The sequence below is a fragment of the Piliocolobus tephrosceles genome, chromosome 11 (assembly GCF_002776525.5).
Source record: "Piliocolobus tephrosceles isolate RC106 chromosome 11, ASM277652v3, whole genome shotgun sequence".
Taxonomy (NCBI): domain Eukaryota; kingdom Metazoa; phylum Chordata; class Mammalia; order Primates; family Cercopithecidae; genus Piliocolobus; species Piliocolobus tephrosceles.
Genome location: NC_045444.1, coordinates 92,614,407 through 92,629,241, shown reverse-complemented (window position 1 = coordinate 92,629,241; position 14,835 = coordinate 92,614,407). Strand labels below are relative to the sequence as shown.

The window sequence follows — 14,835 nt, the reverse complement described above, 5'->3', positions numbered from 1 at the left end:
AACATGAAAAATATTGTTTCAGGCTGGACACGGTGGCTCACACCTGTAATCCCAGTACTTTGGAAGGCCAAGGTGGAAGGATCACTTGAGTCCAGAAGTTCAAAGCCTGGGCAACATAGCAAGACCCCATCTCTAAAAAATTTTCTTTTTAAATTAACTGGGTATGGTGGCACGTACCTGTAGTCCCAGCTACTCAGGAGGCTGAGGTAGAATTGCTTAAGCCTAGGAGTTCAAGGCTGCTGTGAGCCGTGATCATGCCACTGCATTCCAGCCTGGATGACAGATTGAGACCCTGTTTCAAAAAAACAAAAAAAAAGAAAAGAAAAACTTTCATAGTCATTATAATCATTTATGGGGAATGCAGAAAAAAAAGTAGGCTCTTTTTTATCTTTGCTTCCTCCCATTCTAAAGCCAGAAACGGGAAAAAAAAAAAAAAAAAATCTGTCTCTTTGTAAACCAGTGCCTTCTGAGCTATTGGTTTAAAACAAGTTCATGGACTGGGCACAGCAGCTCACGCCTATAATCCCAGCACTTTGGGAGGCCGAGGAGGGCAGATCATGAGGTCAGGAGTTGGAGATCAGCCTGGCCAACATGGTGAAACCCCATCAAACTAAAAATACAAAAAATTAGCTGGACATACTGCCGGGAGCCTGTAGTCCCAGCTACTCGGGAGGCTGAGGCAGGAGAATCGCTTGAATCCGGGAGGCAGAGGTTGCAGTGAACTGAGATTGCGCCACTACACTCCAGCCCAGGCAACAGAGTGAGACTCCGCCTCAAAAAAACAAAACAAAACAAAACAAAACAATTAATTCAGTATATTGGCTCTCAAGAAAATGAGTATCAGGGTTTTCTACTGCAGCACTGCCCATAATAACAAAACATTAAAAGCAACCTAAGGATCCAATCAACAGGAGACTAAATGAACTATGAGAAAATGAATTATGAAACGAGAACATGAATTATGCATCTATTAAATAATGATGTACTATTAATGGGATATCCAAGGCATAATCTCCAAGGTGTTCATTTTCTTTTCTGTTTTTTTTTTTTTTTTTTTTTTTTTTGTATTTTTAGTACAGACAGGGTTTCACCATGTTGGCCAGGCTGGTCTCAAACTCCTGACCTCGTGATCCACCCGCCTCTGGGATTACAGGCATGAGCCACCGAGCTTGGCCCTTTTTTTTTTTTTTTTTTGAGACAGAGTGCAGTGGTGAGATCTCAGTTCACTGCAACCTCCGCCTCCTAGGTTCAGGTGATTCTCCTGCCTCAGCCTCCCGAGTGGCTGGAACTACAGGTGTGGACCACCACGCCCAGCTAATTTTTGTATTTTTAGTAGAGACAGGGTTTCACCATGTTGGCCAGGATTGTCTAGATCTCTTGACCTCATGATTTGCCCACCTTGGCCTCCGGAAGTGTTGGGATTACAGACGTGAGCCACCGCGCCCAGCCCCAAGGTGTTCATTTTCATAAGGAAAATGAAAGGTGTAGAAGTCTACGTGGTATGTTATAATTAGTCTATGCATAAGCTTATAGTAGCTCTGGAAAGACCTAAGAACCTGGTAATACTGCTTTGATGGAGTGGACTGGAGGCCTAGGGGACAGGAGAGACTTCACTGTATTTGCTCTTGAATTTTGAACTGTTGATCTATTACCTATTATTTTTTCTTTTGAGATGGAGTCTTGCTTCTGTCACCCAGGTTGGAGTGCAGTGGCGCGATCTCAGCTCACTGCAACCTCTGTGTCCTGGGTTCAAGTGATTCTCCTGCCTCAGCCTCCCAAATAGCTGGGACTACAGGCGCATGCCACCACACCTGGCAAATTTTTTGTATTTTTAGTAGAGACAGTGTTCCACTGTGTTAGCCAGGATGGTCTAGATCTCCTGACCTCGTGATCCACCTGCCTCGGCCTCCCAAAGTGCCGGGAATACAAGTGTGAGCCACCGCTTCCAGCCATCTATTTTTTAAATATGAAGTTAAAAGATAATCATCAAAATATTTTTTATTCAAGGGTATGGAATCAAGATTTCAAAATGGTATGCTTCATCATTCATCACTGTAAAATTCTGAAGACATCTGTGGTTTGAAATGACCATTCTAAATTTTTTGACTACCTTTAAACAAATTATTATCTGCTGATACTTAACATTTTGGCCAAGCTATTTGGAACTCACCCCCTTCACCATGTCAATAATTGTGAATTTGTATTACCATTCACTTAAGTTTATTCATGGTTTGGTTTTTTTTTTTGTTTTTTGTTTTCAGAATTCCCAGGCTCTCTGGTTTTCCCTAAAATGTAGTGCTGCCCTCTGCTGGCTCTCATGATAATGACAACCTGAAAATATCTCCCATGATTTTAGGCTGTTGGTTGGAGATATTGCTTAGAGATATTACTTAATATATCTGTTAAATAAATCTTCCTTATAATACAGTTTCCCACAGTCATGGCAGTCAAAACATAAAATCAGACCGAGAGGAAATAGCACCATCTAGTTCTATTAAAAAATTGACCTAGGGGCCGGGCATGGTGGCTTATGCCTGTAATCCCAGCACTTTGGGAGGGTGAGGGGTGGATCACCTGAGGTCAGGAGTTCGAGGCCAGCATGACCAAAATGGTGAAACCCCATCTCTAATAAAAATATAAAAATTAGCCAGGCGTGGTGGCATATGCCTGTAATTCCAGCTACTCAGCGGGCTGAGGCAGGAGAATTGCTTGAACCTGGGAGACGGAGGTTGCAGTGAGCCAAGATTGTGCCACTGCACTCCAGCCCGGGCCATAGAGCGAGACTTTGGTCCCCAAAAAAAAAAAAAAAAAAAAAAAAATTGACCTAAAATTTTTGATCATTTGGGATCAGCAATTCCCAAGCACTACTTTTGTTAAAACTACTATTAAAAAAAAAACAAAAACAAAAACAAAAAACCTATCAAATGTCAGCCAGACCTCAAATTCCCTGTCAAGATGAAGCTGTTTCCAATACTTGACTATCGCTTTACTCAACATACTACCCTCATCCCAGTATTTACCTGCTACATGAGGACCAATCAGATTTCCAAATCCAAGTAAAATATTCCACCTCCACAACCCAGCACCTATGAATCTTCACAGCAAAGTCAAGTTTTCCTGGGAAGCCTGGGAACCAGTTACCTTTACAATCCCCCTCCCAGGACACAGTGCTATACTCCAAATCACATTCCCAACACTTAAAAGATGGTTTATTTACATGAGTCATCATTTTAAATTTGTAACCTGTTAAGTAGTTATAATTCATGCCAAATTCTCGGAAGCCCTCCCTCCTCTAGGTTAGGTGTTTTCTAGTAGTGTCACACATCTCACATCTTCAGGTTCCCAATGCAAAGATGATAGGTTACAACAAATCACATCATCAGTCATTGCTAAGGACATCACAAATGGGTAAAGCTGCACTAGTTTTTTTTCTTTTGACAGGACCTTGCTGTCTGCAGTGCAGTGCAGTCGCACAACCTTGGCTCACTGCAGTTCCTCAGTCTGCCAAATAGCTGGCAATACAGGGGTGCACCACCAAGCCCAGCTAATTTTTGTATTTTTTTTGTAGGGGCAGGATCTCTCCCCATTGCCCAGGCTGGTATTAGCCTCCTGGTATCGATCCACCCACTTCAGCCTCCCAAACTGCTGGGATTACAGGCATGAACCACCACACCTGGCCTGCACTACAATTTTCTAAGAACAATGCCGAACCAAATTTTTATTATTTAGGAATCACATATTCATTTAATTCCTTCCCTCAAAATGAAAGGAATATATATACCACCCTCCTATGTAACACACTCAAGAGCCAAAGGTAATCTTTTAAGCTTTTATTTAAATGCCATGATCCAGGATGGGTTTTAGATCTTGTTGAAAGCAGCCACATCCATGGACTGCACATAGTCCTCAAAAGCAGTGATCTGCTCCTCCAGCATATCTGTTCCAACTTTATCATCTTCAACTACACACTGTATTTGAAGTTTCTTAATTCCGTATCCCACTGGAACTAGTTTAGCTAAAAAGAGCATTAAGAAAAATCTTAGTTAGAAAAGTCTTGTAGAGGAAAGTTGAAGGTGTATACAAATTCCAGATGTCAGTTTCAAAAAAAAAAAGGCAAAGCCTAAACTCACATGAGCCCCAGACTAAGCCGTCTGCTTGAATGCTTCTGACGCACTCCTCTAATTTTGCCATATCTGTCTCATCATCCCAAGGTTTCACATCTAGTAAGATGGAAGACTTGGCAACAAGTGCAGGTTCTAAAAAAATAAACAGCATTATTCAAATAACGAACTGTATTTTTTTACTCTACTCCAAGACACAAACAAATCACCTCAATTTATTTTGAGATTGACTATCTCCTCAGCCAAACAAAACTACAGATACATCTTGTGTCTGTCACACATATGCCCACTTTCTGTTTTGCTAAGAAAGAGGTGTTTGTGTTAACAGTTTCTTTCCCACAGAGGAATGCCACAACTGCTACCGTAAGAACAGCTGCAGACCAGTAGCTGTGGAAGAACCTCTATAGGAGGTTTTAAAATATTGACCTATTCAAGGAATGTGGAGGAAATTACTTAAAGGTCAAGCTTTGAAAAAGATTACTTACATTATCATGAAATGAAGTTAAAAACAAATGACCTACTTTTGGCTTTCTTTGATTCATATTGTGCAAGACGTTCTTCTCTTAGCCTCTTTGCTTCTTCACTTTCCTGTAAAGAAAAAAAAATTAATCCACTTCAGAAAGCCGGCTGTCCTCTGCTTAAAGCTAGTGGGGTCATCACAAAAAAGATTGGCTTAATCAGAAAAAAGCAAATCCATCACGAACTCAGCCGAAAGATGGTGATTTGATTTTATTCATCATGCAACCAGTCAGAATTTGAAAAAGGCATATAAGTTAAAGCCAGGATTCAAATCCAGGCAATTTGGCTTAACCACATTGACAAAATTGCTGATCGATGTATTCTTTTTTTTTTCTGAGACAGAGTCTTGCTCTGTCGCCCAGACTGGAGTGCAGTGGCATGATCTCGGCTTACTGTAACCTCCGCCTTCCAGGTTCAAGCAATTCTCTGCCTTAGCCTCCTGAGTAGCTGGGATTACAGACACCCGCCACATTTTTTTAAATTTTTAGTACAGACAGGGTTTCACCATCTTGGTCAGGCTGGTCTTGAACTCCTGACCTCGTGATCCACCCGCCTCAGCCTCCCAACATGCTGGGATTATAGGCGTGAGCCACCGTGTCTGGCCGATATATTCTTTATAGAAGATGGCATACCTCCTCATCATCAGATCCAAAGAGATCAATATCATCATCATCTTTACTATCTGTAGCTCCACTTCCTGTAGTGTCTTCCACATCGGCAGGACCATACTTGCCCAAAGCTTTCTTTACTCCTGGCAGGCTTGAAAAACATTTAAATTCAACCACTATTGAGCTAGTATAACATATTTTTCCAGACAATATAAAATAACTTGTTTTAATCACTACTTATCACTAGATCCCTTTTGCAATAATAATTTACCCTTTCACATGCTCCCAGGTAAACACTGTCATTTGTTCAACTCCTCACCCGACAAGCATTAGTACCATGTGAGACATTATTTTCAATACTCACTATGATTTACTCTTTCAGTATGAACATTTCTGTTTGAGATTTCATTAAGTATGCTCAGTTCCATTCTTAGTGAACTGGAGTCCACTTCCCCAAACTTCCACCCTTGTTGGCAGTTTCAGAAGAATGGCCAAGGACTGAATGAATGAGCCACCCTCTCACCCCAGAGGTGGGCCCCCCAGGTCAAGGTCGAGGCACATTGGCAGGGCAGTGTGGGGAAAAGTTGAATTGCTGCTGTCCATGTTCTACCTGTTCTGTGAAAAAATGGAGGGCTTCAGTCTCTTGGCCTTCTCAGGTTACAGAAAAATTTAGCTTACAATACCCCAACAAAACTAAAGTAGCCTGGATCTAGTTTTGTCATGTGAACATCCTGATAAAGCTTCGAGAGTAGTCTTATTCTTCAGCTAGATACAAAGATGATTTTACCTGGCCTTTTCCTTTTCGTAAGACTTGATGTGATTATACCAACGTAGGGCATGACACAAGTCAGCAGGCGGTGGGCCGGACACGGCTTCAAATACTGCCACATCTGCTTGTGATGGCACATACCTGCCAATGACACAGAGACATTCACACACACCTTTGAAAAACAAACGCCAGCGAATAAATAATAAACGCCTATGCATCACATTAATTAGTGGGCACTAACTCCGGTAGGGTTGCTTTAATGCTTTTCTTTTCTTATTATCTTCTTAAAATCAAACCGTATGTTTGGGTCACCGCGCTATCCTAAGAAATGTCTGCCACTTAGTAGACCTCAAATACTGCAATCTCTAGCGTTGCTATATCCACAACCTAACATGTATTAACTGGGCAGCGACGCGGAAACACCTGGCTGAATTAAGTGTAAATAAAGCACATTTTAACCTTCCTTTGCTCGTGAGTCGCTCCCCGGAGGCCGGGCTCGTACCACACCAGGGCCTTGGGAGATGGCCACGGGGCGCTTTCCCGTCACCCTCGAAAGGGCCCTGGGGCCCGGTCTCCCTCCCTCCAGCGGCAGCCGACACGCTGCGCCACGTGGCCCCGGCCCCAGTCCCAGAAACCTCCCCACCACCCCGACTCAGCCGGTCCGCTCACCCCTCGATGTAGCTCTTGTCCGCCAGGTAATCGTTGAGCACCTGGAGGCCGGCGGGGCTTTTCAGGTCTCCGAAACCCATGGTGTCGGCTGTATCCGAGAGCTGGGAAGCAGCAGACAGAGAGCGCACAAGTGGGCGCCCCGCGCTGAAAAGAGGAAAAAGGGCCCAGAGAAGCCGGAAAATTCCTTATATAGAGACGGAGGCGTTTCCCTCCACCGCGCCGGACCGAAGGTTAAAGGTCAAAGTACGTTAGCATTCCCACTTCTCCACGTACGAATTGGGGGCCCTGAATTAAACGGCCCACAAATTGTCCCTGGACCTTTCGTTGCGTTTGGAAATAAATTAATAAAATGGGCATGTCTTAAGTTCGTACCTCCACGGCTCCCGAAGATGACGGGAACCGCCCCTAGAAGCGCCGGAGACGACCGAATACGCTCGGCCTCGCGGCTGCAGGCCACTTCCGGCGGAACTGCGGGTCCAAGTTGTCCTTCCCGCCTCCGGGCTGGGCCTACCTCAGCTCCGCCCTCTGGTCGGCTGACGGAAATTGCCGACAAACTTACCGAATGCAAGGATTCTAGTCCCTCCGGGCTTTCCGTTCTCCAGGCCCGGCTGACAGAGTTAGCTGAGGCCGCCATATTGACTTAGCGACCCGGCCTCCAAGGGGGTACTTGTGGTCCAGACAGTTTAGCAGAACAGCCTTCGCGGCTCCGGGGAGAAGGTGAGGTGTTGTATGGATGGGAAGGGTGAGGTGCATGGGTCAGAGGCTTATTTATTGACGGGACTGTTTCCTTTGGCCCACGCGACTTAGTCTTCTCTTGTCCTTGACTGGGAGCCGCCTCCCGCCCCGGCGCCTCGGAAGCCCCTGAGAGCCGGCAAGTGGGGGCTTTTAGCCACGGTCTCTGGTCTGATGGAGCAGAGAGGAAGATAAGGATCAGCGGGCCCTCGGGAACGCTGGCCCGAATGCGGGCTTGCAGGCGACCTTCCCTCTGCAGGGAAAATTCAAGACATTCCCCTCTCAGAGGAGGCCGTTTTATTCCCTGGGAGAGGACCAGTGTCCGATGACTTAAGCGTTAAGACTGAGCCTTTCCCCCCAGATTTTTACACGCCTAGTACAGTACATGATTGTTTGATCGCTCTTGTGTTAGCAGTGGCTCACGCCTCTGCTGTCCTTGTTTGTTTTGTCCATTGACCACGTTGGACAGAATTTTTTAATTCCTTTCACTAACGGGAAATTGAGAAAAATGACTTTTTGAAAAGTTAGCTCAGGGTTGCATTGCGAATAACAAAACATTGTTTACAGGTTATTGGGATCTATGCTTGTACTGTGAGGTCTTGGATCAGACAACTTCACACACGAATTGACAGTATAGAAGTGTAACGATAACTGTTTCTGATGAATAAACAGGTTATTTTTGGTTTGCGGAATATTCTTGTTTTCACCGACTTAAGGCTGCCAGATCACCTGCACTTTTTAAATCCGGGAAAGTGGTCTCTACAAATTAAGGACCAGAAATTAGAGATTCAGTTCACTTAACAGTTATTGGACGTTTACTACGAGCCAGAAACGAGTCCGTAAAGAAGAATAAAATGGGTGATATTCTGGGGAATCGGCAGGAAATGTTAGATAGGCTGGTTAGTGAAACTGAGAAAAAGCTTCGAAGCCAAGATTTGAAGGATAAGGAGGGGCCGGGGAAGAACTTTTCAGTCCGAGGTCACTGCCAGTGGCAAGAGGGGAGGGGCTGTGTGGGAATAGTGTGGAAGCCTGGTGACCTGTTAAGAAGCTATTGATATACTCCAGGCAAGGAGTGATGGTGTATTGGGATAGGGTGGTACCTTGGAAGGCAGGAAGTAGATGGATGAATCCATGTTGGAGAACGTGGAATAGCATAGTCCCTATATGGAAAAGTATCCAGTCTACTTTTAGAAATGAGTAGTCATTAACATTTTTCCATCTAAAGATATAATTATTTCTATTGCTACTTGGTATTCCAATGTTCAAAGCACATATCGAAGTGTTGCAAATCTGTATTTCTTACGTTGGGCTATGCCTTGATGCTGGATGTCAACAGCCTAGTTCTAGTTGATTTCCTATCCAAAGTGAGTACTATTTTTATATCGTATTGGAGATAAGAAAAGTATCAAAGTTTTAAAATTGTATGAAATACTGATTGTTGATTTCAAATCTGTCAGTGCTCTAATGGAGTAAGTTTAGGTTTACATTTATGCCATCAGTAGTTTTTTTTTTTTTTTTTTTTTGAGACGGAGTCTCGCTCTGTCGCCCAGGCTGGAGTGCAGTGGCCAGATCTCAGCTCACTGCAAGCTCCGCCTCCCGGGTTTACGCCATTCTCCTGCCTCAGCCTCCTGAGTAGCTGGGACTACAGGCGCCCGCCACCTCGCCCGGCTAGTTTTTTGTATTTTTAGTAGAGATGGGGTTTCACCGTGTTAGCCAGGATGGTCTCGAACTCCTGACCTCGTGATCCACCCGTCTCGGCCTCCCAAAGTGCTGGGATTACAGGCTTGAGCCACCGCGCCCGGCCCCATCAGTAGTTTTTAGTAGGACAGATGCTACTCTAGTTCTAGAACTTGGTGATAAGACTATTTGGTGGTTATTTGCATAAGGATACTGTGCTAGGTCTTCAAAAAAGGGAAATGTCCAAATGTCCTCAAGGAGCTTAGAGTCTGGTAGGTACTAAAATTGATTACTAACCTACAGTTCAGTAAGTAGAACAATAAAAATATATACACAGTGTGTACTGCTACTAAAGAAAAAGAGCTCAAAGAAAGAGCACTTTAAAACTGATTGTCAGCCGCGGTGGCTCACGCCTGTAATCCCATCACTTTGGGAGGTCGACGCAGGTGGATGACCTGAGGTCAGGAGTTCGAGACCAGCCTGACCAACATGGCGAAACTCCGTCTCTACTGAAAATACAAAAATTAGCCGGGAGTGGTGGCAGGCGCATGTAATCCCAGCTACTCAGGAGGCTGAGACAGGAGAATCGCTTGAGCCTGGGAGGCGGAGGTTACAGTGAGCCAAGATCACGCCACGGCACTCCTGGGTAACAGAGTGAGACTGGGTGACAGCAAGACTCCGTCTCAAAAATGAATAAATAGGCTGGGCATGTTGGCTCATGCCTGTAATCCCAGCACTTTGGGAGCCTTGAACCAGGCGGATCATGAGGTCAGGAGATGGAGACCATCATGGTTAACATGGTGAAACCCCATCTTTACTAAAAATACAAAAAATTAGCCTGGCATGGTGGCACACACCTGTCCCAGCTACTCAGGAGGCCAAGGCAGGAGAATCGCTTGAACGTGGAAGGTAGAGTTTGCAGTGAGCCGAGATCGCACCACTGCACTCCAGCCTGGGCGACAGAGCAGAACTCCATCTCAATAAATAAGTAAATAAAATAAATAAATAAATAATAAAAATACAAAAATTGCCTGGCGTGGTCGTGCATGCCTGTAGTTTCAGCTACTCTGGAGGCTGAGGCAGGAGAATTGCTTTAACCCGGGCGGTGGAGGTTGCAGTGAGCCAAGATTGTACCAATGCACTCCAGTCTGGGCAACAGGGTGAGACTCCATCTTAAAAACAAACAAACAAACAAAAATAAGTTTTGGTAACTTTTCTGTTTTGCGTGTCTTTAAGTCTTGGTGTTTATATAATCCACCCCCATTTATTTCAATAGTTCAGCAAGCCTTTTAGAGCAGTGTCTCAACTTCAGCACTGTTGACACTTTGGATAATTATCTTTATTGTGGGGGACTGTCCTGTACATTGTAGAATAGCCAGCAGCACCCTGTCCTCTACCCACTAGATGTCAGTAACTTCCCCTTGTTTGTGACAACAGTGTGTTCAGACATTGCTAAATATTCCCTGGGGAGCAAAACTGTCCTCAGTTGAGAGCCATTGTTTTAGAGCTTACTCTGTGCCAGCCTGGTGGATAGGTACTGAAGATAGAAAAATTCAAGGAATTAATGCAGTGAGGGTAGAATGGGCTTATAAACACATAATTGGAAATCTGTAAGATAAGTGTATCAGAAAATAGCAGTCAAGACACCTCAAAGGCTTTTGGGCTGGTGAGCTATCTCAGAATATCTCATAAGCATTTAGTAGACAGCTGTGCTTAGAGCATGAAATGATAGAATGGGTATTGGTAGGAAATGAAAGCAGAAAAGATGACTTTATTTTACATAACCATTAATGATAAGCTCGCTGTTAGTCTTGCAGTTTATTTTACTGTGTGATAGTGCTTTAAGTTTGATCCTTTCTATATAATTTTTTTAAATGGCAAAACTGCTCTCTGCATAGAATTAGAAAGTCCAAATGTATACAATAGCTGCTGCTGGTTAGTTCTTTGGCATTGTACAAGTCAGTGTCTCTGAGACTGAGAATTCTCATCTACAGACTTGGAGGGAAAATATCAGAACCTATGAGTATTCAATGACGTAATGTATGTGAAATAATTTAAAGCCATAAAACATTACCAAACAGTTGGTGATTGTTTTTTCCCCTACAATAATATAATTCTTTGTTTTATTTTTAGCAATATGTTGAGGATACCTGTAAGAAAGGCCTTAGTAGGCCTTTCTAAATCTCCTAAAGGATGTGGTGAGTATTTTTTTAAATTTGTATTTGTGGATATTAGACCTTATTTTTGTAAATTTATAAGTCTGTGGAATAGTTTGTCAAAGACCTAAACCCATACTTTTTAAAAATAAAAATAGCAACAGGCTGGGTGTGGTGGCTCATGCCTGTAATCCCAGCACTTTGGGAGCCCAAGGTGGGAGGATTACTTGAGGTCAGGAGTTTGAGACCAGCCTGGCCAATATGGTGAAACCCTGTCTCTACTAAAAATAAAAAAATTAGCAGGCATTGTGGTGAGTGCCTATAATTCCAGCTACTTGGGAGGCTGAGGCAGGAGAATCAGTTGAACCAGGGAGGTGGAGGTTGCAGTGAGCCAAGATTGTGCCACTGCCCTCCAGCCTGGGTGACAGAGCGAGACTCCCTCTCAAAAAAACAACAACAACAAAAAAAACAAAAACAAAAAAAAGAAAGAAGTTTCAGTTTAAACTACTACCAAAAGTAGACAACCATTAGTTTGCATCCAGAGCAATACAGAGGAATAACAAGGAATGAAAAATTTAGGTTTGTAGTTAGAGTTAATTCATCCGTTATCATCTGCTATAATAAACTGTTAATTTGTTTTTCACTTCAATATCTTTGATGGTCAGTTCGAACAACTGCCACAGCAGCAAGCAACTTGATTGAAGTATTTGTTGATGGTCAGTCTGTCATGGTGGAACCGGGAACGACCGTCCTCCAAGTAGGCATATGTTCTAACTATTTTGTGTGTGTGTTCTGATTTTTAAAAAAATACTAATTTATTTCCTTTATACTGATTAAGTATTAGTAAATAATTCTTTAAAATAACTATACATAGCAAAGTTATATTAAAATTATTTCATTTTATATCTTGGCACTTCAAAGTGAACTATCATTTATTTGTCTGTGACATTTTTAGTGAATTATGGTAGTTCCTTTGTTTCACTTCTACATTCCAAATGAATACCCATTAAGAAATTTGAAGGCCGAGTGCGGTGGCCCGTGGCTATAATCCTAGCACTTTGGGAGACTGAGGCAGGCGGATCATTCAGGAGTTCTAGACCAGCCTGGCTGGCATGGTGAAATCCCGTCTCTACTAAAAATACAAAGAATTAGTTGCGCATCATGGTGCACGCCTGTAATCCCAGCTACTCGGGAGGCTGAGGCGGGAGAATCGCTTGAACCCAGGAGGCGGAGGTTGCAGTGAGCTGAGAGTGTGCCACTGCACTCCAGCCTGGGCAACAGAGCAAGACTCTCTCTCTCAAAAAAAAAAAAAAGAAATTTGAAGTAACTTAAATTGGTTACTATAGGTAAGTTTGTGAAAAAATAACCTTCATTTGTTATGGGCCTGCTTGATGCTTTTCATTTTCATATAACCTTTCCGTGATTAGTAATATTCATAGGAATATATCCTACAAAGCAGGTAAACGGAGGGTAGCATGTGCTTAAATTCATGCTCTAAATATTTCTTCATATTCCTCCAGAAATAATAAATTGGTCATAGAGAAGTGATGCTTCATTCCATTTGTAAGTTGTCACAGATCTAAATGTTCTTCTTTCATTTTAGCAATCATTTCTAGACTATCTGCCAGTCACAGACATGAAAGCACAAAATATGATATATAATAAATGTATGTTCAAGGTACAGCAAAAAGTTGTGGCAGGGATAAGAGGTAGTAGAAAGAGATGTTAGGTGCCTCAGGTCATCCCTGAGGAGTGTTAAAGGATGAATAGGTGTGTTCATATGTGTACAAGAAGGACATGCTTGCATTTCCTATGGAAAAAGTTAAGGCAGATAGCTTGTCATGTTTTGAAAACTTCAGATAGTTTAATATTGATGAAACATAAGCTATAAGTAGAAGATGAGATCACAGGAAATCAGGTTATTGAGGAAGGGAAGGTCCAGTCATGATATACAGTATCTGCTCTGCAGAAGAGTTTATATTTTGATCCATCAGGAGTTTTGTTGCCTATTTAAGCAGGGTGACAGTGACTGTAGAGGATGATCGTTTGGAGAATAGCAAGACTGGAATAAGAGACAAGGAAAAAGCATTTTGTATTGTTGGGACAGGATACTGTGAAAAGCCCTAAAATAGATAGTGGCGATGGGAATGAAAGCAAAAGGGTAGATTCAAGGGAGAATGACATATAGACAGGCCTTCAGGAATGATGAAAACTCAAGGAATTTTTTCCCCCGTTATACAGAACTTTCCAATATTACTTTAATGGTGAGGAAAAAAAAAAACCCACAAAGTTTCAGTAGAGACAGAGAGACAGATAGGTCTTTAGAATTCAAAGAGACCAGAGGAATTTTTGTGGTTTTCTGCATTTGTTAGGTTATTTTGGAGTGTATAGAGCGGAGAGAAATCATTGGAATTTAAGCTGTCTCTGGAACATACACATACAAAGGCCTGTAAATCTGAAGCTTGAAGAAGTGCAGAACTAACACGGCTGCAGATGAAGGTTTGGACATAATCATCATAAGGAACGTCAGCTAGGATCTAGGATGAAGGCTGGGACACTGTCTGTCTTGTTCACTACTGTACCTGCATCCTGCGCAAAGGAAACACTCAACATATTTTTGCTAACCAGTTTAAACATTGAAAATTGATGAGATTGCTTTAGAACGAGGGCTGAGGATGGAGGAATTAACTCTAGAGGAAATTTGAACATGGTTATAACCTTCAGCCCAGTGGGAGGTGAGTCCTGGGTGAGATATAGAAGCCAAAGACAGATAGCCAGCTAGATAGTGTGTAGTGAAATCTCTAATCCAAAGGAGGGGAGCTAGGCAAAGAAGAAGTCCAGGTATGAAACCACTGGGACAGAGTTTGAGGGGACATTGTGGACAATGGTTCAGAACGGATATGGGAAGTCAGGTCTTCAGCACAGTGGAAGAATACTTTGTCCAGTTTCTTCCACATAAGGCAAAGTCATGCCAAGGATTCTGAGATCCTCTGAGGCAGCTTCAGAGGAGACGGGTTAGAATGAAGGACAAAGAAAGGGACTGAAATAAGAATGAATTAAGATTATTATAGATAGTAGTAATAAGATGCTGTATGTGTGTGTTTCAGCAATAACAGCAGTGATGTCAGGTTATTCTCATGCATTTTTTTTTTTTTTTTTTTACTTCTAGGCTTGTGAGAAGGTTGGCATGCAGATCCCTCGATTCTGTTATCATGAAAGGTTGTCTGTTGCTGGAAACTGCAGGATGTGCCTTGTTGAAATTGAGAAAGCCCCCAAGGTACTTGATACCTAAAATTCTACACCATGCTGTAGAAGTTAGAAAACTTTCAATCTTGCAGCAAACTTTATTTAGAATCAATATTGTAGTGGATAACCTAGCCCTCTTTATTTCTATCTATAAATTTAATTATTTTGTACAATTGACTCTCTTCATTTCAAAACTGGGAACAAATAGATGGAAGTGCTTTAAAAACACATGTGCCATATAGTTGTAACATATCTAGAAATTAAAGGTGATTTATAGCTGTCATTATTTCCAGATGGCTGTATAATATAAAACCAGGATGTAGAGTTGCCAAGTAGCA

At 42.6% G+C, this 14,835-nt stretch overlaps 2 protein-coding genes and 2 non-coding genes across 4 annotated transcripts in view; 1 reads left to right on the top strand and 3 right to left on the bottom strand.

The window, feature by feature from the left end:
* Positions 1 to 3,815: 3,815 nt before the first annotated feature.
* On the bottom strand, positions 3,816 to 7,179 carry EEF1B2 (eukaryotic translation elongation factor 1 beta 2). Its single transcript, XM_023219433.1, has 7 exons — positions 7,059 to 7,179; positions 6,687 to 6,830; positions 6,036 to 6,158; positions 5,273 to 5,399; positions 4,643 to 4,709; positions 4,131 to 4,256; positions 3,816 to 4,015 (listed from the first exon to the last, which is right to left on the bottom strand). Exons 2-7 carry the CDS (start codon positions 6,764 to 6,766, stop codon positions 3,861 to 3,863), a joined length of 678 nt encoding a protein of 225 aa, XP_023075201.1. The 5' UTR covers positions 6,767 to 6,830; positions 7,059 to 7,179; the 3' UTR covers positions 3,816 to 3,860.
* Positions 4,387 to 4,516, bottom strand: LOC111549394. Its single transcript, XR_002733718.1, has one exon. It is a non-coding gene; the product is annotated as a small nucleolar RNA SNORA41 (small nucleolar RNA).
* LOC111549383 lies at positions 4,791 to 4,869 on the bottom strand. The gene has a single exon (XR_002733713.1). It is a non-coding gene; the product is annotated as a small nucleolar RNA SNORD51 (small nucleolar RNA).
* An 86-nt stretch (positions 7,180 to 7,265) lies between the features above and the next one.
* NDUFS1 (NADH:ubiquinone oxidoreductase core subunit S1) overlaps positions 7,266 to 14,835 on the top strand; it is a 40,948-nt gene continuing 33,378 nt past the window's right edge. Inside the window, exons 1-4 of the mRNA XM_023219408.3 lie at positions 7,266 to 7,403; positions 11,229 to 11,293; positions 11,917 to 12,008; positions 14,421 to 14,528. Coding sequence (XP_023075176.1) covers positions 11,233 to 11,293; positions 11,917 to 12,008; positions 14,421 to 14,528 — 261 coding nt within the window. The 5' untranslated portion in view covers positions 7,266 to 7,403; positions 11,229 to 11,232. The remainder of the gene's footprint in view (positions 7,404 to 11,228; positions 11,294 to 11,916; positions 12,009 to 14,420; positions 14,529 to 14,835) is intronic.

Bases quoted from the DNA above. Each gene is read 5' to 3' on its own strand.
- EEF1B2 (XM_023219433.1), bottom strand. From the start codon at position 6,766: ATGGGTTTCGGAGACCTGAAAAGCCCCGCCGGCCTCCAGGTGCTCAAC. The intron at 5,400-6,035 runs GTAAAATCATCT...ATGTTTTTCAAG, and splicing joins TACGAAAAGGAAAAGGCCAG to CCTGCCAGGAGTAAAGAAAG. The intron at 4,257-4,642 runs GTAGGTCATTTG...TTATTTTTTTAG, and splicing joins TGAATCAAAGAAAGCCAAAA to AACCTGCACTTGTTGCCAAG.